The sequence below is a fragment of the Cydia pomonella genome, chromosome 24 (genome assembly GCF_033807575.1).
Source record: "Cydia pomonella isolate Wapato2018A chromosome 24, ilCydPomo1, whole genome shotgun sequence".
Lineage (NCBI taxonomy): Eukaryota > Metazoa > Arthropoda > Insecta > Lepidoptera > Tortricidae > Cydia > Cydia pomonella.
The window spans coordinates 9,864,992-9,886,925 of NC_084726.1; the positions used below are offsets into that span (position 1 = coordinate 9,864,992).

Consider the following 21,934-nt stretch of genomic DNA (forward strand, 5'->3'; position numbering starts at 1 on the left):
GCCATGGGCTATGGACATTGTTTATCATCATGCTATTCGTCTGCTCGTTTATCTCCTATATAGAAAAAACCGGACAAGTGCGAGTCGGACTCACCCACTGAGGCTTCCGTACTTTTTAGTATTTGTTGTTATTAGCGGAGCGGCAACAGAAATAGGTACATCATCTGTGAAAATTTCAACTGTCTAGCTATCACGATTCATGAGATACAGCCTGGTGACAGCCGGACGGACAGACGGACGGACAGCGCAGTCTAAGTAATAGGGTCCCGTTTTACCCTTTGTGTACGGAACCCTAAAAATTGAAGTTTTGCCAATTCTTGTTGCCAACCATAGAATGTCAGATGATATGTCGATATGTCAGTAAAGATATTGTACCTATCTGTCCCACCACTAGTGACTGAGAACCATAGATGTTATTGGAAAACTATTTGATATTTTATTGCGAGATAATACGGTACATATTTCAAAGAAGTTTCGCATGTAAACATAATTGCAGAGTTTTGTGGGCCATTTACATCTGGTAATATGGTGGATATCTAAATTTCTTAGTGTTACTCGAATATGGCATTTATTGCGCTGTGATAAAGTTTATATTCTCTTATGATATCTAGTGGACTCAAATTACATATGAGTATACATGTAGGTAGTTTGCAAGTTTCTGCGGGACGGTTTTTATATGTGTCTCGTTTGCATATATATAATATTTAATCTCAGCACCCGAGAACACAAATTACATACAATATCAGTGTGAGAAAAAGTAACATTACTTCATCCCACGCAGTGAGCAAAATAAAGTTCTGTGCAAACTTCCAACCAAGCACATGTTCGAGTGGCTGGAGTTAAAACGTTTTCTTTTTTAATTTTCATAGTCCTTAAAAAATAACAATGTAGGTTAAGTAGGCACTCGTACAAAAAGTTACATATCGCTTCAAATTCAACCAGTACAATAATTTCATTACATTTTCTACGAGTATTTTGCACACAGCTAAAACAAAATGAAAGTAGGTAAATAATCGGGTATTGGTTTCGGTAGATACATTTATAACAACATGCAATAATCTTCGGATGTAACTTTATTTAGGTATCATGTCAAATTATTCAGTTTTTAAATTGATTCGCTCCGAATAAATAAAACAACCGTCAAATTATACAGGAAATTCATTTTATTTTAATGATTTTTGTGAAAGTTTTTTTAACCGCAATGAATTCTTGGACACTACCACAGCCTACAACTCCAGAGGTATCACATGCGCGTTGCCGATCCTTTTGTAATCTGTACTCCTATACTGTAAGCCTGGAGGAAACTTCGGTAGGGGTTTTTTTCCTCGTACAGTGTTCGCGAAAGGAAATTAAGGAGGTCTCAGAGGGACTACCGCGAACCACCTGTGAAGTTTTGTCTCTCTGTCGCTCTTAGAGAATAAGACTTCGTTCGTGGTTAGCGGTAGGCCCTCAGGCTAGAAGGGTCCGTGCCCGGGCCGAGGCGTGCAACACTTCAGAGGGCCCACATCCAAAATGTGTACCATTTTCTTTTTTTCGACAACCCATTAACTTTAGGGTCATTTCTATTCAGAATCACGACTATCGATTTAAAACAAGGGGCCGAAAAAAACACATTTCACATACATTTCGTATGGACTGTCACAAAACTGACACCCAAAATTTGTATGAAAAACTGTGGACATTGTTTTCTTTGTTTCAATAGTGCTCAAGAATCAGAATAACCCAAGAGTTATAAAGTAGTTTGTCTAGAAAAAAGCAAATGATATGTACACGCTTTTCTGAAACCCGCCATCTACCTCTCTGCCGCTCGAATGCAGGAGCGAGAGAGAGGCTGATAACGGCAAAGTTTGTTAACGCCGTGCCTTGAAACCCTTGCAACACTCAAGATTCCATATTCGAACCACTGCCCACACTCGTGGTTCAATTTTGGAATTTTCGCTTGCTCGGGTATCAATATTAGCAAGAAGGGTTGAAAAACAACTTTGCCCCCTTGTAAAACAAATAACTATTCTGTTTCTATTATAATACGAATATAAAATGTTGACACCTAAACTGTACAACGATTTAGAATGTTTCTATTAGGTGTCAGGTCAGAGGGCCTACCGCGAACCACGTTCGACGTGTTTCCTCTCTGTCGCACTCATAAATTCGTACGTAAGTGTGACAGGGAGGCAACACGTCGAACGTGGTTCGCGGTAGCCCCTCAGGTGTGTTGTGGGACACTAGGTGACAATCGCCTGCGCTACGACAACGAAACGCTTTGTGTCGCTATCACTCTTCCATATAAGTGCGACAGCGACAGTTGCGTTTCGTTCGCTACGAAGCGTATACAATTGACACATTGGTTACGCACCCATATAGTTGATAGGTATAGAATAGTGTGACGATTCATATAATTTCGCAATTTACACTTTTAATCCGGTGGTTTTACTGATTTTACATGTAAGAATGCATTCTTCACTCGCTGAATAGGGTTGTTTCCAATTTTTTGAAATGCTTGTATTACGTTCTATACTAACTAAAAGTTACCCTAAAATTCAACTTTTATACTAAAAACGGCTTTAAATATGTTAAATTAACAAAATATATTTTGACAGATGCTTTTGCGCCCAAAACGCTCTTTGAAAATTGTGTGACGTCACAGTTTACGGTTTGACACATAACTACATACACACGTAGATACGAACTGTCAACTGACATTTGTCATTTGTTGTTTATCGCCTTACTGTCAACAGTGTCAATCCGAGAGTTGTGACGTCATCAGAATCTTCAATAACGTTTCGAGTTTGGTCACGTGACGTGTGCCAAAAGATATTTTAAATTCAATATTTACAAAAATATGGTCATTACAGGTCCTTTAAAAGTAGTTTAACATGTTCTTATAATCCAAAAGAATTTATTGGGATACAATTCTGCCCTAAGATTTGTAGATGGAAACAACCCTATTATACAAAACAGTGTTAAGTTTGTATCAGCCTGTATATAGAATCATATAAATACTAATGTCCACGTTTTATTGCAATTTGCTTAATATTGATAAGTCAGTATTTAGTAGCACACCATAAGCCATGCGGTTCCTTTTGGCTCTATTTTTGCTGGCAACTCTTGCCATCAATTCCATTCTAGCACAAGAGCATGTGAGTATCTATAGGTAAAAACTTGGCTAAGTCCTTTTTGGGTCAAATGAAGTATTCGGACATTTCGGATAGACATTAAATAGGTGGGTCATCATTTAAAGTTGTACAGTACGCTCTTGTTTATTTGGACATCTTTATGCATGACATATATTTAAGGACGAGCCTTAAATAAGAATGGGGCCAGTACAGCGGTGTCACGCACACGAATTCGAGCCAATCGTGCAGTCTAACGCAACAACGCGATTAGTTGATGAGTCCGAATGACGGCCACTATTGGTCGCAATCGCAACTAGTTACGTTAGACTGCACGATTGGGTGGAATCCGTGAATGACACCATTGAACTAGCATCATTCTTAGTGCCCGTAAGGCCTTTTCTTAGATATGTGTTATCTTTATGTTATTTTTACTCAGAACATATATATCTTTCCTTAGAATCAAGAGCTCTTTCGTATGCCGATGTTTACTTCAACCCGGTACCATTTTGTATAGACTTTATAGGTATGACGTTGATGGAATGGACGGACCGCAAAATTTATGGAAAATTAGGAAAACTTTTTTTTTCTTGGCTTGGTAGAATCGAAATTGAAATAGCTTATGGTTCTGAATAGAAATAACATACAAAATCCAAATTTTAAACTTTTTTTATTCAAATTTTTAACTTTTTAACTTTGGATAAAATGGTTTGTAGTTAACAGGACAAGTTTGCAGGTTCTTTATTTATCTTGCTAATAAGTATGATTATTGATTAATCGTATAAGTAGGTACACTTACTTTTTTCTATATAGATTCACCAGGAATCAAATGTATTTTTATTAGTTTTTTTCATATCTATGATGTCTGATACGATACAATTACAATAGTACTTATTAAAAAGTACCTACTCTAGGGCATAGTATTATATATCTATCTCTTTATCACTTTTACATATTCGAGCGATATGCATTGCATACGGAGCAAAAGTTGGCCATCACCATCCAACGTAACACGGCAAGGCAAGTGTGATAGGCACCTTTGCATCCGGTGCCACTCGCAGAAGTATTATTGATGAAATATTTTATTTAGCATAGTCTCCTAGTGTATTTATTAATTTAGATATATTTCAGTATAAAACATACCTACATCGAATAATGCCTATTTCCCGAAGGGGACCACGGATTTCCACTTGTTACGATCCTGGCATACCTCTTTCGCTTCCTTCACTTTCATAACATTCCTCAAACACGCTCGTCGGTTTATGGTGCTCTTGACCTGGCCTTTCTTCAGGGTTTTTATGTTATATTAGGTATATAAAATTAATTTGAATTCTGTAAAATTTATTTTAATAAAAACAACTCCGTAGCATCCAGTGTACCTGCGAATTCGGAAGGGAAGGACTCAGTGCATATACACGAACATAAAACAGTACTGCGTAGACGATCAAGAGGTAAGACATTAATGTTGAATACTTTAATAGTTTAGCTAAAAGAATAGCAGACGCCACCGGTGATCGTAGAGCTGGCAGCTTCCTCGCACAAAGAATAAGTATTGCGATACAACGAGGAAATGCTGCCAGCATCTACGACACCATGCCGCAGGGGGATAGTTTTTAATTCTCTATTCTTAAGATTACTTAGTTATATAATTCTGTTATTAGTTTTTTATACTTTGTTATTTTTAAATTAGTAAATTATGCTTGTCATAATTTAGCAAATTACCGCCTAAAGTATAATTTTCATTTGCCATTAATTAAATAATTGTGTAAGTTAGAATCGTTGTATTATTATTGTGTATTTCTTGTATATTAGTATTTTATTTGTATACACGGTACCCGTGAGCGTTGCGAGATATTTTAACAGTATATTCCTGATCATATTTAAAGACTAAAATGACCTATAATTTTTTTTTGTAATTCGCCTAATTTCAGAGTTAAAGTCACTTACAAAATAAAAAACATATTTTTTATTGTTACTTAGTGCAAAACTATTTTTTGATGGCGATGATTGATGATTGCCACTATGGGACCTAGTCCAAATATTCTTACTGATAGATGTCAAAAAGCGACTAGTAACACTTTCCAAAAAATAGGTTTTAAAAAGAAAAGTTCAAATTCTTTTTAAGTTACAGTTGTACAAATAGGGTTTACTTTTTATGTACAAATACATACAACAAATAAAAAAAGTAAACATTTTTTTTTGTAAAATTGACCTAAAGTCATAAAAAAAAATCCTTCTTTTGGCCTCAGAAATGCGTGGTTAAAATCTCTCGAGTTCCTCGTGGGCACATTGTACGAAACTGTAATAATTACAAATGCGATTTGTGAATAAACGACGATAAAAATGAAAAAAAAAAGAAATTTTAAGCGGGTTACACACAAAATATTCACGTATTATAAATATGTAAAACTAGGGTACCAGATACCTACAAGTTTTGAATTACCTGATTTCCCAACATTTTTCCTGACGCTCATATCGATGACGACGACGGGGGGAGACTAGATTAATCTTTCATATGCCTTGTCCCGGATTCGCCCCAAACAATATATCCAGTCAGAACACGATACCAAATATGCTCCCCGCGGTTTTCATCGATTTTTGACAAGGTTTGAGCCGTTATTATCATCGTTGCACTACAGATAGAATTATAAGACAAACAGCTATCGGTTCGTCAATCTTTTATCTCCATTCTGGTCTGCCGGATTTTGAAAGAAATTAACATGTATATTTAAGCATATTTTAAACATTGCAGAAGGTGTTTTCGACTACTTGGGTATGTAATAGTCTATTTTAAGGATGACTCACGCTAGAACGGTCAGGGTACGGGCCGACGCTTTTGATAGTTCTGACACTACGTTTTTTATGACGGGTGATCGGTGATCATGTGATGATTCCTATAGAAAACTGAAGTGTTCTAGCGTGAATCATTCTTTACCTGATTCTTATTTTACTAGTAGTTCTCTGTAATAGAGCAGTAAAGTAAGATATATCTTAGATGACGTGGAATTGGCTACTTGACAGTATTTTGTAAATAATGTCAAACGATCTTGATTTTCCTGAGGATCAAATGTCTATATAGGACTCATGGCATTTAAGCAACACAAAGGTCAGAAATGAGGGTTAAAGTCTGACGCTCGCACTCGACGATTGAAATGCCTCTAACAAAATGATCATGCGATGTGACGTCACATTATATGTCTGTCCTAAATGTATGGAAGTTCAAGGAATTTGCCATTTGATTGCCAATTTGACCCTGAAATATTCTTTTTATGTATATAGTTGTCATACAAATAATTTTTTAATAGAATGTAAGGAATCGAACGGTACCATTTTCTTTTCAATTTTTGAAAGACACAAAATCTTTTTATGAGAATTTGGAGTTTTTTTTTAATTCCACTTTTTTATGATTGATGGTTCTTTTTCTATCCAGCAACTAAATTTTGTTATAATATTCAACATGTGTCAAGTACCCAATATACTGGACAAGCCGGAAAGCGGCATTTTTTTAGCGCCGCGTGCCAAAAGTTCATTGTTTTCGCACGGAGAACAGAAATAGTATATTGTGTCACAAGGGAGCAAAATGATATATTTACGGCGAGGGCGTACATTGCGTAGTATGTGAGGGATTCAAGTGTTAAAGGGTTCCGTTTTTTGCCATTTGGCTACGGAACCCTAAAACTAGTATGCAAGAAAATTAAAAATATTCTAGAACAGAAAAATGGCAATTTGATCCCTCCTAGCAGGGCAGAAAAGTGCCACTTTGATCTCTCCTAGCTGCGAAGAAAAATACCTTTTCCGAAAAGGTATATAATGGAGACGGACAAATCACACACTTTTATCGGTTTTTGAGCCTAGATCCTTTGTAATGATTGCCTATTAGTTTTGTTTCTGCCTGTATTTTTTAACAGTCTACTTACTTACCAAGACGATTTAACATCTAATAAACTTAAAAAAATGATTTCGATTAGGCAATTTTAGATTATAAGTTTCGCGGTTTAAAAAAAAACTTAACAGAACAGATTAACTAGAATATTTATTTTATTTTTCTTTAGTCACCAATGCGAGATGGAGATTACCTGAGAATAGGAAACACAGTAAGTTCGAGAATATTCGACCCTATGATTTCTCCCTACCGTGAATTACAGTAGTCGGAGTAGCGAATTAATTATGATTTTTACGAAAAAAACCTTAAATATATACCTACTACCTGAGAGTTTCTTAAAAAAAATGCCCACTTTAATTAATTTTGTATTTTTTCATCAATTTTGTCTTTTTTTCTACTCAGAATTACGAGCTCTTTCGATCCTAATGGGATAAAAATATGTCTCAGAGTTTTTTCCTATTGTGTTACCATTTCCCCATATACTTTATATGGCGGTAACAAAAAGGAAAGTTTGGCAAATTTATGGAAACTTTGGGACCCTTTTTTCTCCTAAAAGATGAAAAGGGTTCACGATCATGACTAGAAATAACACAAAAGTGGCAAAAAAGGTCACATAAAAAAAGTGGCAGAAAAAAAAGAAACGCTCTTTTATATGTCTAGTGATTTTCTCTCTAAACAGGTAAAGTTTGTTATTTACAGACGCCGGAACCTCGTGTAAAGAATCAAAGAAGGCTTATGGTAAAAATACATAGTAATATTATTTTGAGCTACCAATAAAAACCTAGACCCATGCAAAAGGCCCCCTTATGAAATATATACTTATTAGTCCAATTGAAAGTCTCATAGTGAAATTTATAATTTCCTATACTCTACAAACTTTATTGGTTATTCGTTATTTTTGATCACTGTTAGGTTGATTTTTCCTGCAAATGCCGATTTAGCATCCATCCATCATAACTATATTTATTTATTTTATTTTTCTTTAGTCACCAATGCGAGATGGCGAAGATTACCTGAGAATAGGAAACACAGTAAGTACGAGAATATTCGACCCTATAACGCTTTTGTCACAGTGGAGAATGGCAGTAGTCGGAGGAACATAAGAATTGATAATGATTGTTATGAGTTAACCCTTTTATACCTACTACCTAATTAACCTCCAATCTACTTCGAATACTTTATCGTAATTTCTCATTCTACATTCTATTTCTAACTCAGATGTAACGATAGTGAATCGTAGGCTTAACAAACAAGGTAGTCAATCCAGGCCTTCCAGGATTTATTTTTAATCTAATACATTATTTACAGACGCCGGAACCTCGTGTAAAGAATCAAAGAAGGTTTATGGTAAAAATTCACGGAAATATTTTTTTTTTACCTTCCTATAAGCATCAAAATCCATGCAAATAAAACCATATTGTACACTTATGAATCACACTTATGATATACGAAACATTTAATACTTATTACTTAGTCCAATTGTAAGTCTCATAGTAAAATTCATAATGAACTACACTCTTCTAACTTTAAGTAATGGTTATTCGTTATTTTGCTCACTGTTAAGTTGTTTTTTCCTGCCAGTGCAATTTTGTGTCACGAGCAAGTGAAATATTTTTTAAAAAACAAAATAAATCAATGGGGTATTAACTGATTGTATTAAAATAAAGTATCATGACCGTAGTAAGACTCAAAAAGCATGATATACAAGTCTAGTGAGGCACAAACAATTTTTCATCTCAGCATCGTGCATCGTGAAAATACAATTACAACGAAAAAAAAAACACTTTTTCCATTTAGGTACGTATGTATTATTTACGAAATAGGTACCTTTTGGTAGGTAAAATCAAAATGTGCTCGGCAGTTTCCCTCACTGCCTGCAGTGAGCAAAATGTGAAATGTAGCTATAATAATCATTATATTCTGTGCTAATATAAACCACCATCTTAGGAGCTCGAGAGCTGGTGATGCTGATGGTGATGATAAGGTAACTGATTGTGCGCCCAGCATCTCAATCTTTGGACATGATCCTTTTCCTATGACTATATTCTACTAAATAAAACTATAAACTTATCACTTTTTGACCACGACCGTCTCGCCTAGTGGGTAGTGACTCTGCCTATGAAGCCGATGGTCATGGGTTCGAATCCCGCTTTTATTTGTGTGATGAGCACATATATTTGTTCCTGAGCCTTGGATGTTTTACATGTATTAATTTTTTTTCCATGGGGTCCCAGCGCGCACAAGTTTTTTGGAGAAATCGAGAAACGTCTGGTTGACGTAACTGGTGACCGAAGAGCTGGCGGCTTCCTCGCACAACGTATCAGTATTGCGATACAACGAGGAAATGCCGCCAGCATCCTTGGTACAATGCCTCAAGGGCCTATTTTAGATATAAGATATCATCTGTATATATCCATTATGTATATTGTTATTGTCAATAAATTATTTTTAATATTTGTATATTATAAACTTATATAGGTATATATTGGAGTAATTATCATATGCTAATAACATTTAATATTAAAGTCCTGAAACTGTATATTTTACTGAAGTGCATAATAACAGAGTACCTAATCTACTGTTTTTTTAATTATTTTTCAGCGTCTTGGACAGCCGGGACGTGGCGAAGGCAGTAATCAAGAAAATAATAAAGTTTAAACTTATGTTTTGTTTTTATTTCTTTCTATTCCCTATACCCGCGATTTCCCACGCTAAGAAGTCGTCAAACTAAAGTCTTTAAGAAAGCGAATTCAATTCTATTCAATTTCTTTATTCTTCAATTTAGGCATTAACATAATGCACCCAATGAATGTAAGTGCAGCTCACTGAGGTCTTTTAGAATAAGATAGTTTATTTAGCATTGTACTCGTAGTTTATTTATATATTATTGTTTTGTGTGTATTTGTTTCTACTTTTGTAATATTTCTTTATAATAAATAAAATTTATTTAGATGATCGAAAAAGTACATTTGTACAGAATTCAATTTAATTAAACAATTACAAACATACATCAAATACATAGCTATTGTTCATTAAAATAAAACATATAGTTTCATTTATTTGGGACAACACAAAATTATAAAATACAGTAAACTATAAATAAATAAATAAATAAATAAATAAATATTATAGGACATTATTACACAAATTGACTAAGTCCCACAGTAAGCTCAATAAGGCTTGTGTTGAGGGTACTTAGACAACGATATATATAATATATAAATATCAATAAATACTTAAATACATAGAAAACACCCATGACTCAGGAACAAATATCCATGCTCATCACACAAATACATGCCCTTACCAGGATTTGAACCCGGGACCATCAGCTTCGTAGGCAGGGTCACTACCCACTAGGCCAAACCGGTCGTCAAATGAAAAACTTAAATAACAAATAAATAAACTAACTAAACTACCTATATTAATAAAACATTACATAATTGGTATACATAGCAGATTCAATCAGTTTTAATTATTTAACTGTTACTTGGTTTGTCACATACGTAAATTTTCCATATATACCGATATGTGATATAGTCCTTAAATATAGTCCTTTGTTTTGTTGTGTTATATAGTATGCCCTATCAATTAGTGCTTATTTTACAACGGTTATTTTTTTGGATTCAACATTAAATTATTTGCAACAAACCATTGACTTACATTTAGAAAGAGTGCCATTTTGCTCAGCAAGCTCAGTATTCACCTTGAAAAGCAAAGAAGTGTCATCGACGAACATGACAACGCCGGATTTCGGCTTACCATATAACGCAGGTCATTCACATAAACCAGAAACAGAAAAGGGCCTAAAATCGATCCCTGCGGCACACCCAGCTCTACCACTTCATCTGATGACAAGGCACCATTTACAGCAACCTTTTGGCTTCTCTCTGATAGATAAGAGTGTATTAGATTTAATGCTTGTCATTGAATGCCATAGAAACAAAGCTTGGCAATTAACGTCTTATGGTTTACTCAATCAATGGAAAGGTCGCAGAAGACGCTAATCGCGTCCCGTGACCCTTCCTAAGCTCGTAAAATGGATTTAATTAAACCCCGCATCAACAGTGAATCTATTTTTGGTAAAATCAAATTGTTGTGTATGAAGGATTTTATTAGAATTGAAATGAGAAATTAATTGCACAAGCATTATTTTTTCAAATAGTTTGCTAAATGCTGGCAATATAGATACAGGACGATAATCAGTCAGATTATGACTATCACCTGATTTGAAAATTGGTACCACTTAATAAAATTTAAATTAAATTTGAATTTTGAAAAAAAATTGTTATTATTTTAAAAAAAATATTTGATTAATTTTATCAGTACCAAGTCTACGAAGGTTTTTTATACCACGACGGTGGTAAACAAGCATACGGCCCGCCTGATGGTAAACAGTCACCGTGGCCTATGGACGCCTGCAATTCCTGTAACGGAGGTACTAAACATACCCTAACTAAAAACTTAGTTAGAGTCGGAACAAGCTAGCTCTGCATGGCATTATTTGCAATGACGAAGTGTGAAAATGTCATCATCAATGTCAAATTTCTATGAAAACATAACTTTCTAACGACACTGTCTCACTTTGTTCTATGCGATTCGATGCAAAGTTATCTAAGACGGACTCTAAAGCTTGTATGTTAGTACATAGTGAAGTGCATAGTCCGATTGAAGTCCCATAATTATTTGAAATTTGGACCTTTACGATTTAAGGTTTGCAGACTGATTATTTACTTTGCTTAGAAGCTCGATTGATCCAAACCACTATATCCTTATATTTATTAGGAAGAATCAGCAATGATAATTAACGATGTATTTTTCTTTACTGTGCATGCAACAGGTGAGCTAAGTTTTTACCTATTCAAACGAAAATGAACTATTCAAATCGTACGACGTAGAGCGAATCAGTTGCAATTTTCTAAATACAAAATTTCGATTTTCGGTTTTCGCGGTAGTCCCTCAGCAACCAACCTTTCTATTTGCATTTCGATGTTTTCTAAACGATTGTCATCTTGCATAATGCATCAAGATAATTTGACGTGTAATTTTAACTTTCAATTATAAAAACATTCAGCATTTATCTATTACACATAGAAAACTTGTATAATAAACTACAATGAGGCGGAACCGAGCAAGAACATAAACTCATTAGTAAAACACACTTAGTGGGTGATTCTATAATTGTGTTTAAATGTATTCTGATCAATCAGCCGTCGTTGTCTTGTTCTTTTAAATCGTGCTAAATTAAATTTTTAATCAAATAAGTTTTTGTGAAAGATTTAATTTTTGATACCCAAGCTTTTATCGCTGCCTGTACTTTTCTTTCACCGAGCAACGAATACTCGTCGAGAGAATTCTAATTTAAACCTGATTGTGTTTGGGTTTTTTTTCTGGACCGATACGACCTTCAAACCTTCAAGAAATGAACGTCTTAAATGCCGGCAACGCACTTACAACCCCTCTGGTGTTGCGGCCAATGGGCGGCGGTAATCGCTTACTATCAGGTGAGCCGTCTGCTCGTTTGCCTCCTCTACCATAAAAAAAACCCAAATACAATCAGGTTGCGTCCTTTTATAGTTTCGATGGCTTCCATAGGTACCTCCTGTGTCCATCACCAGATCGGCTCGATGGTACAGTCAGCATCAAAAGTAGCGGATCAAACAAGGTTTCAAAAGTATCTACTTAACTACTTACTACTTATTCTGTATCAGCTTAACATAATGTGGTGGTTCTATATGTAGAACAATTAAGACTGTAAAAGATACACTTTTGAATATACATTTTAGAGATTTATCTGTATTTGGAAAAGTTATCCGGAATATCAGATACTTTTGGCGCATTGTTTCATCCCCTACTATTGATGCTGACTGTACTAGGTACCATAATATTGCACTGTCACCAGATTTATATATGTATGAGAAGTTTCAGTTCAATTGAATAATGGGAAGTGGGTCTAATGTAGCTTGCAAACATATAAACATTGCAAGTCAAATAAAAGCTTGTAAAAATAATATATAAATAATTAAATAGTCCGACTTTTCATAACATCTGTCATCCCGATAGGGACCGTGCGCGTTGGAGGGTCTGCTATCTTGTGGTCAGTGTGTCAGAATTATACCTAAACATGTACATTTACACGTCACGTGTATTCTTGTGCATAATAGGTTCTGCCATCTTGTGGGCTCCATCGGAACAATAAACATCACATTTACGCCTCGCGCCAAAAATCTGACGGCTCCTGTGCTGCCTCCTACAGTTCATGCATGTTTCCTATACTTTTTTCCTTACGTTTGGCGTTTGTCGATGTACGACTGTCATTTTGGCTAGGCTCTTTGGTTGGGCCCTTAAAATACCAAAGCGATATCAAAATATCCTAGGTTTTTTAAAATCCAATTTACGAAAAAAATATCCATGCCAAAATAAATAAAACAATTCTGCCGTACAAACATGTATGAAAATAATTTGACCCATCAATAATTCTTCTTTGGAGATGTTTTAATTGCTCTTTATACGTTTTATCTATTAACTAAGATTATTTAAAAAATTTGCTGGTCATAAATGTAACTTTTGGGTTTCATTTATATTTTTTTACTTGTGTGTTTTTATTTGTTGCAAATATAAAAATCATAGTGACCACTAAATCTTAAGCAAATGAGTTCATACGGTATATAGATGACTATCTCATAATGGAATACAGGGAGCTTTGTGGAGATAAAACTTATTATACTTATTTTTTCTCCATACAAAGTTGGATCACCCTACTGTATATGTAGAATACATTCTCAAATACAAAATATTGCGATGAACGTAGAATCACCCTCGTGTCCTAGCTACAGACAAGTTTATTTCTGCACCCGACATGCACCCTCAATGCACCTACAATAGTGCATGATAAATTGATAACCGTTAATTCATAGATGTGGTTTCTGCTGCTGTGTGCGCTTGTGCCCTGGGCACGGGGAATAGAATATTACGATGACAATAATGAACACGTAAGATTATATAATACTTTCTTAGGCTGAGGCCACTGAGGCGAAGACGAGAGATTACAACCAACGCTATTGGTTGATTCCTGTCATCTCCGCTCGTCACCGGCTTAGTGACGGTAGCCTTATAGTTATGGAGTGTGGAATTAAGAGTAGTGGCATCTCTTATGGTAGAACTGTTGCAAAAGTGTCCAGCTGTCAGCTATAATTAATAGTTCCAAATCTCGCCAGAGTAGCGCTGGAGTAGCTAAGAACCTAGGCGCCATTGACGGAGTGAATTGCGCTGTCTATGATTTGATTTTTTTGTTCAAGTACTCTAGGTTTTGTAGCGCCACGTATTTAAAGTTTTTTGATGACACTTTTTGGTACATGGAGATTTCGTTCCTTATGTCCACCTTCCGTACTTATAGTCTTTTTCAAATGAGAAGGGTAAGCTGACACATGTCAAAAAGTAATTATAGGTTTCCGATTCAGGCCACAGCATGGAAGACCCTCCAATGCGCACGGCTATGTAAAATTTATAGTAATGTTAATATTACGTAAAAAATTCAAAAATATATTGAATGGTATTTTTTACTATACAAAAAAAATGTGTTGGAATGTACAATTACACCTCTTTCAAATGATAACCCACTTGCCTTAGAAATTTTGCCCCTCTTAATATTGGACATTTTCTAACCGCTCAAGAATATCTGAACACGCACTTCAACGCTTTCACAATATAGATAGAGGTATGCTTAGTATAAATCGGGATCTGGGATTTTCAGTGTATATTTAATTTCAACTGTACCTAACGTTACTAAATTCGAGACATTTTTTTTTTCAGATAAAGATGCTCAAACAAAAGGTTTGTAAACATTCATTATACACTGTGGGCCAATTTAACCCGACAGATTTTAAAGGTTCAGTTTAGTATGGAACTAAAATTTCCATACTAAACTGAACTGTCACCCTATACATGAGATAACAGCGCCCTCTTGACAATGATCATATATTTCTGGTCTGGCTTTTTTAAAGTTGCCTCAAATCGATCTTGTTTTAGAGATAAAAAACATTTTTTTTGAAAATTTGTTTCTGTTAAAACAAAAGAGAATTGTATTTGGTTATAACTTAGTAACAAACGCCTTTTTAGGTGTGACGCTGCCATTGTGTGGCTTGGTTTAGACATACCTTCTGACAGACATTAAAGTTTAAAGTAAACTGTTTTTTTTATCTTTTAAATATATAAAAACAAGAGCATGTCGGGCCACGCTCAGTGTGGGGTTCCGTAGTTACTCTTCCGTCACAATAAGCTAAACTGGAGCTTAAAGTATAGTAAATTGTTAACCAAGGGATGAAACGGTACCTTTCACCCGAGTTAAACAAATAGGCAAATTTGCATAATCAGTACCTAATTAAAGTAAGTATTTTTACTATGAAGGGATTTTTTTTTGCGATAACTCAAAAACAGCTAAACTGATCATGTCCGCTATAGTTTTCATTTAATGTCTTTCTTAAGCTCTACTTCTACGATTTTTTTCATTTTTTTTTGGACCTATGGTTCAAAAGTTAGAGGGGGGGGGGCACATTTTTTTTTTCTTTCGGAGCGATTATCTCCGAATATATTCACTTTATCAAAAAATATTTCTTGAAAACCCCTATTAGTTTCGAAAGACCTTTCCAACGATACCCCACACTCTAGGGTTGAAGCGAAAAAAAAAATTTCACCCCCACTTTACGTGTAGGGGAGGTAACCTAAAAAAATTAAATTTTTTGATTTTATTCTACGACTTTGTCGGCTTTATTGATTTATACATCCATGCCAAATTTCAGCTTTCTAGCACTAACGACCACGGAGCAAAGCCTCGGACAGACAGACAGACAGACAGACGGACATGGCGAAACTATAAGGGTTCCTAGTTGACTACGGAACCCTAAAAAGAACAAACTTTACTTACAAACGCCTTTTTTATGCCCCTCGGAGGTGTCTATACTACCGTGTATACTATACTTATACTTGCACGGCACGAGATGAGTAGTGTCAATCTCGTGTCGTATCAAAAACAAACGATATTGTATAGTTCGAATTGGCCTCCGAGGGTCAGTAAGCGCTAGGCCGTAGTACGTAGAGGGTGCTACGTGTTACGCGTGTATACACGGGTTAGTATGAAAAACTAGAATATCTCCCAAAATAATAGAACTAGGACCATGAATGAAACTGTATCACAAGGCTCGGAGTCCGGTAAAATTTCCAAACCGTTATGATGTACTTGGCGCAAAAGCTTCGGTTTCTTTCGTAAAACCTTTATTTTTAAACCTGTTTTTAGGAGAATATTCATGAAGCTCTTATCAGATTAACCGGTTTAGAACAATAAAAACCGGTTTCTGCTTATATCAGTCTTATACCAGGGCGGCCGGCCGTCTCGTCGCTCGTCGAATAAATTTACACTAGGGGCACAGGACGCTCGTTTTATTCCACTGCACATTGGAGGTCTTCGTCATTTTTTTCCTTCGTATATGACATATATTTCGGTTTAAAATAAATTGTAATATATTTATGTAATTTTAGCTCAAATTGTTGGGATCCAAAGAAGAGGTACGTATAAAAGATGTTCTTAAGACGACAGTGGACGACCCGCGCGAAACCACATTTTCTTACAAACGTAGTCCTCATTTTCCTCTCTGGACATTAACATTATTGAAAATATTTTGACCCGATTTGACATATGTTAACCGCACGTACCGTACGTTTGATTTTTTTCGTTTTTTAATTATTAAGTATAAGAGTTTTTTATAAAATCAGTTTTCTCTCCTAATTTTTACAATAGCTATTATGGTGAGTAAACATAAAATTATGTAAGAATATTTTCCATAATGTCAATATAATAATGTCCATAATGTCGTTATTAGTATAGTTATAGCTGTTGGTTCTCCATGTCAAATAAAAAAATAAAAATATCCAGAGGAAAGTGGGAACTCCATACGTTTGTATGGAGAAACGGGCGCAATCTTTCTTTTCTCTATTATTGCCGAGTGCAAATTTAGCTTGGTTCTATTTTAATTTGAGTCTTTTTTTCTAATAACAGTTTGTGATAGAAGACGACTATGAAGAAATAATTAGTTTTAACCCAGAAGATAACTCAGTTAAGGTACGTACTATTATAGCAACTATGCCAAACATAGAGGTGCAATAATATAGAAATGAAATGAGAGAAATGATCCAGATGAACTTATGGAAGTCTCAGTAGGAGTCGGAGAAAAAGCTTTATCCTTGTCACAGTCTAATTTTTTTAACGATGCGCATGTAATTCCTCTGGAATTGGAGACGTCCGGAGGCTACGGCGACGATCACGTAAAGGTGCTTATAAAAAAAAAAAAAAAAAACACAAAATGAAGTTGCGGGCAAAAGCTAGTTATAAATATATCAGATTGTGAAGTCGTATTGGGTTGCAATTGGGCACATGGTAATAAAAATGCTCACTGCAGGCAGAGGCACGTGAGCAGCGGTCCGCGCGGATAGTTCGGCGGCACGGACGCACCGTGCGGACGGCTGCGGAGCTGTCCGTGCGGACGGTCATCCGTACACTCCCTACGGACCTGCCCGCATTACTCTAAAATGCTCCATAAGCTAAATACATATTGGTCCGTACGGAGCGATCCGTACTGACGGTCCGCATGACACTAAAACTAGCCTTATTGTCGACTTGTTAGAATCATCTTGTAACTAGGTACATCTAAAGTACTTGTATAGTTCATGAAATCTAGTACCTAAAAGCATTTCTTAATTAAAATATTTATTTATATAATAGATATATGTATACAGAGGGCTATAACTAGCTTAAATCTTAAATAGGCCCTTGAGGCATTGTACCAAGGATGCTGGCGGCATTTTAACAATACGTTCATTTTAATCCAGGTAAAGGAAGATGGGGAAGGGAAGCTAGAATTGTGCTTGCCTAGCTTCGGTCGGGAGTACTGCGTCACAGTACAGAAGGTAATATCATTTGTACCTGCAATATATTATTATTTGCATTTGTATTATTTGTAGGTATCTGCAAGAGCGATAGGGTGGCAGATAACTAAATTTAGATTTTCGTTTGTCGCGTTAGGGTCACTGAGGGCCTACCGCGAACCACGTTCTACGTGTTGCCTCTTTGTCGCACTTGTAATTTCGTACGTAAGTGTGACAGAGAGGCAACACGTCGAACGTGTTTCGCGGTAGGCCCTCTGATCTGGCGAATGCCGCGAATGCACCTTTTCTCCACCTTTTTGCTCGCTAAAAGCTTTACAGACGGAATTATTGGACCGCGACCTTGGTCCGAAGTTTGTCTATCGAGTGGTGGTTCGCTGAACGTCCGTTAAAAACGCAGCTGTAAGTGGGAGCGAGAAAGAGATAACATCGCGGTCCGGTACGCCCGTCTGTTACAACTTTACATTAAATTTCCATTACGTATGCAAGCAAAGCGAGAAAATTAATCTGATTTAAAAACTGTCCAGTTGCCATTTTAAATACATAGAGTCAGACCAAGCTATGTTGGCAGCGCTTCAGATAGCCCAGACGGTGAAATTGTTATTTTAAACGTCAAAATTCTATTAAATTATGACGTTTACTTAACACTGGCACCGTCTGGGCTATCTAAATCACTGCCAGCTTAGCTTAGTCTGACTCTATTAGACTTGTATTTTTGAATAACTTAACCCTGTTTAATTAAAATTTGGAAATTTTCAGAAGCAACACATTTTCAAGCCACAGCACGAAAAATCGGAAGTTGAAGGAAAACTAGAACTGGTACTTATATTAATTTCAATTTATTTATTTCAGAATTTTTACATTACATAGCATGGTTAGTAGCAAAATAACTTACTTACTTAGGTTCTTACTGCTGTGGCGCAGCGACCCGTAGTGAATCTTGGCCTCCGACACCAAAGACCGCCATGCTTCTCTGTCCAAAACCGTCTCTGTTCAGTCGTCGGCGCCCAGTTCGCTAAGGTCTTTTGAACTTCGTCTCTCCAACGATACCTAGGGCGTCCAAACGGTCTTCGGCCATTTGGAACTCCATGCAGAGTACGCCCTCCAGACTGCACGATCCTCACCCATCCGGACTACAAGCCCGAGCCATCGGAGTGTGGCGGCTTTTGTTTCCTTTCGTTTCGGCTGGTAGCTGAGAGGAAGATCTACCGAAATATCCTAGGACCCACACGTGGAGAGGATGGAACCTGGAGACTCCGCAGGAACCAGGAAGATCTGTTGTCCGAGCCGAACATGATTGGAGCAAAATATTCAAGATAAAATATATTTTTAGTATTTTTTAAATAACACTTAATGAATAACAAATAATAATAAATAAATCTGAATCAAAATAATAGTACATTGTAATACAAGTGGCTCGCTTTCAGCTCTCGGTGAGTTCCAGGTTACGAGCAAGTGTGTTTAAAAATACATTTACAATACAATGGTGCTACTTTACCGCTCTAGCGCGATAAACAACACATTACGTCGAAAATTTAAGGGTCATATGTAGGTACTGTAAAACGTTGGAAGACACAGGTGCGAATAAGTAATTCGCAATTAAGAAAATTTCCTATTTTTCGCACTTACAAATAAAACATAATCTACTATGCGCTCCACTTAGGTAGCTAAGTGGAGGGCGAGACACGGAGCTGCGTCCATAGACGCATCAACGCTGAATCCCAGCGGTCCGTGAATGCGCTCAGGAATCAGGATCCTGTTGGTGCTGCAGCAGACTCGGGCTAGCAGTGGGAGCAGGGACAGAGGGACGAGGGACAAAGGGGGATAAATATAGCGGCTGCCGATTAAATTTAGATACAACTATAGGCCTAAAAGTCCCAACTATGGCCTGTGGCCAAAATTACCTCGAATATCTTCATTTAGAAGTAAATAATTAATACTATTATTTGAACGTCCTAATTCTACTTCCATACATATAGGCACATGAGTTGATACTTATAGTATGAATTATATGAAATGATTTTTACGCCTCAAACCCTAAGCTGTTAAAAAAAAGGCATTGTTTCTTATATGCACAGCTTTGATGATTTTGCATTTGAAGACAATTAACATTTCCTGAAAGTGTAATCTAATTTGAACCTTAAATCGGAATGCTAAAGTTGAAATTCTAATGGCGCGTATGTGGTCGATAAATCGTACTATGCCTGGAAAAGGGTTAAATGTAGTATGGTGTACATTTCCAGGTGGAATGTATTTTGAAAAACATTGCCGTCGGGTGGCGATCCGCAGCGACACTCTGTTGGGAGTCCCGGTCAAGGTACATATATCTATAATCTCCTGGGTTACTAGTACGAGTAGTACTAGGACAAAATTAATTGGAAGTGAAAGCCCGAGTATTAAAATAGAGACTTGCAGAAAATACCCAATGTGATAATACTAGTACAAAATAATTACGGTTATTCTGTGGATATATTTGGCATTATGGCAAGCCCTAATCAATATTACAATACCCCTAAAATATTATTACCTGAATCTATTCAGGTCAAACAGAAACAGAACTCTGAACCTGGGCCGTAGGAGTATAAATAGTATAATATATACGAGACGTTTGAATAGGTCAGTCTGAGCAACTTTTACTATGGAACTGACCCTGAAATCGCAAAAAAAAGGCACTCCCATGGAAAATATCGATATCTGATCAGCCAAACCGCGTTTCGGTCAACTATTGCGTTTCGGTCGCTACGGAAAGTAAGCGATTGACACGTTGGCTACGCGGCGTATAATGAAACTTGTCGAAGTCTAAGTAGGTTTTGTACAGCGTACTGTACAAAAACTTACACTACTTACTACCTAGCTTAAACTTCCACTATAAACTTACACTTACTATCTACCTTACCTACCTACCGTATTAACTTACTTACTTATAGGCTTTAAATGCAGGGTTGGATTCTACTCGCAAAACTGAGCTACTTTTATTTTAAGACCAATCCCGATATCGCAAAAAAATGTTGGCTTTTCCATAAACATTGACATCTGATCATACAAAATATGTGAAACAGCCAATTTTTTTTTTGTTGGTCCCATAGTCAAAATGTATTAATATTTCAATATATAAATTCAACTCACAAAATAAATTTTAGCGTTGAAAAAACAACCTGTATGTGAACCTATAAGGTTAAAAAATCTAAGAAGCGCCTCTTGTCTACTTCAGGGTTGTAGGGGGTGGATAGCCTAGTGCTTGTGGCGTCTGCCGCGATTGCAGAAGACGCGAGGTCGATACCAGACAAGACAAACCCAAAGAAGACCTAGCGAAGTAACAAAGGACTATTCGTTATTATCTGACATCTCGATAAAATTTACTGGCCACTGATTATTTATTTATTTATTTCGTGTATGACATCTATTTTACATTAAGTTTAAAATGTACAGTCACGCTCTGTGATAGTTGAGCCATTTAGAGTCCTAGCTAAATTGGTTGTTCAATACTTACGCTATGGATGTCCAATTTAGCTAGAATCCTAAATGGCTCAACAATGTCCCTATGGGTATTTTATTTTACAGGCGGGATTATCCTCGAACTTTTCGCCTCAAACCTTTGAGTGAAACAATAGCAAGTGTGGAGTGAAATAAAATATGAAGTATTAACAAAACTCTGCGTTTGATTTATTATTGAGATCCTATCTCTACCCGAATCATTATAACCTCACGCGTTGAATGATGGTCTTTGGTTGTGCCTAGTTTATATAATAGTGGAAGAAATATGTTATTATCGTTTTTATATTTTTTTAAATCCTTTTATTTAGCTTTACCGCATATATTTCTTTGTATAAAAATATGTATGTGATATCTGGGAGACCGCGAGCTTTGTTCGGAAAACATATAAAAAATCAAAATTCACCACACCAACGCGAGGGAAATTCTAACTGTAAAATATCAAACAAAATCTAATCCATCCAACGTTATTAAATATTTCTCATTCAAAATCATCATTTAAAAGTCAATTTTA

General features: G+C 36.1%; 2 protein-coding genes across 4 annotated transcripts; both read left to right on the forward strand.

Annotated features, from left to right (window-relative positions):
- Nucleotides 1–3,008: 3,008 nt before the first annotated feature.
- LOC133531173 (uncharacterized) lies at nucleotides 3,009–9,656 on the forward strand. Of its 2 annotated transcripts, XM_061869305.1 has the most exons (9): nucleotides 3,010–3,137; nucleotides 4,478–4,561; nucleotides 5,863–5,883; nucleotides 7,163–7,204; nucleotides 7,693–7,731; nucleotides 7,980–8,024; nucleotides 8,302–8,340; nucleotides 8,941–8,977; nucleotides 9,595–9,656. In XM_061869305.1, exons 1-8 carry the CDS (start codon nucleotides 3,069–3,071, stop codon nucleotides 8,956–8,958), a joined length of 357 nt encoding a protein of 118 aa, XP_061725289.1. In that variant the 5' UTR covers nucleotides 3,010–3,068; the 3' UTR covers nucleotides 8,959–8,977; nucleotides 9,595–9,656. The 2 variants fall into 2 exon arrangements, with proteins under 2 accessions (XP_061725288.1, XP_061725289.1); XM_061869304.1 differs by lacking the exon at nucleotides 8,941–8,977 and having other exon boundaries at nucleotides 3,009–3,137.
- Nucleotides 9,657–13,812: 4,156 nt separating this feature from the next.
- Nucleotides 13,813–21,578, forward strand: LOC133530994 (uncharacterized). Of its 2 annotated transcripts, XM_061869064.1 has the most exons (8): nucleotides 13,820–13,985; nucleotides 14,806–14,826; nucleotides 16,528–16,554; nucleotides 17,045–17,107; nucleotides 17,875–17,952; nucleotides 18,688–18,747; nucleotides 20,172–20,245; nucleotides 21,490–21,578. In XM_061869064.1, exons 1-8 carry the CDS (start codon nucleotides 13,911–13,913, stop codon nucleotides 21,551–21,553), a joined length of 462 nt encoding a protein of 153 aa, XP_061725048.1. In that variant the 5' UTR covers nucleotides 13,820–13,910; the 3' UTR covers nucleotides 21,554–21,578. The 2 variants fall into 2 exon arrangements, with proteins under 2 accessions (XP_061725049.1, XP_061725048.1); XM_061869065.1 differs by lacking the exon at nucleotides 17,045–17,107 and having other exon boundaries at nucleotides 13,813–13,985.
- Nucleotides 21,579–21,934: the final 356 nt, after the last annotated feature.

Bases quoted from the DNA above. Each gene is read 5' to 3' on its own strand.
- LOC133531173 (XM_061869304.1), top strand. From the start codon at position 3,069: ATGCGGTTCCTTTTGGCTCTATTTTTGCTGGCAACTCTTGCCATCAAT. The intron at 5,884-7,162 runs GTATGTAATAGT...ATTTTTCTTTAG, and splicing joins AGGTGTTTTCGACTACTTGG to TCACCAATGCGAGATGGAGA. The intron at 7,205-7,692 runs GTAAGTTCGAGA...TGTTATTTACAG, and splicing joins ACCTGAGAATAGGAAACACA to ACGCCGGAACCTCGTGTAAA.
- LOC133530994 (XM_061869064.1), top strand. From the start codon at position 13,911: ATGTGGTTTCTGCTGCTGTGTGCGCTTGTGCCCTGGGCACGGGGAATA. The intron at 14,827-16,527 runs GTTTGTAAACAT...ATGTAATTTTAG, and splicing joins TAAAGATGCTCAAACAAAAG to CTCAAATTGTTGGGATCCAA. The intron at 20,246-21,489 runs GTACATATATCT...TTTATTTTACAG, and splicing joins TGTTGGGAGTCCCGGTCAAG to GCGGGATTATCCTCGAACTT.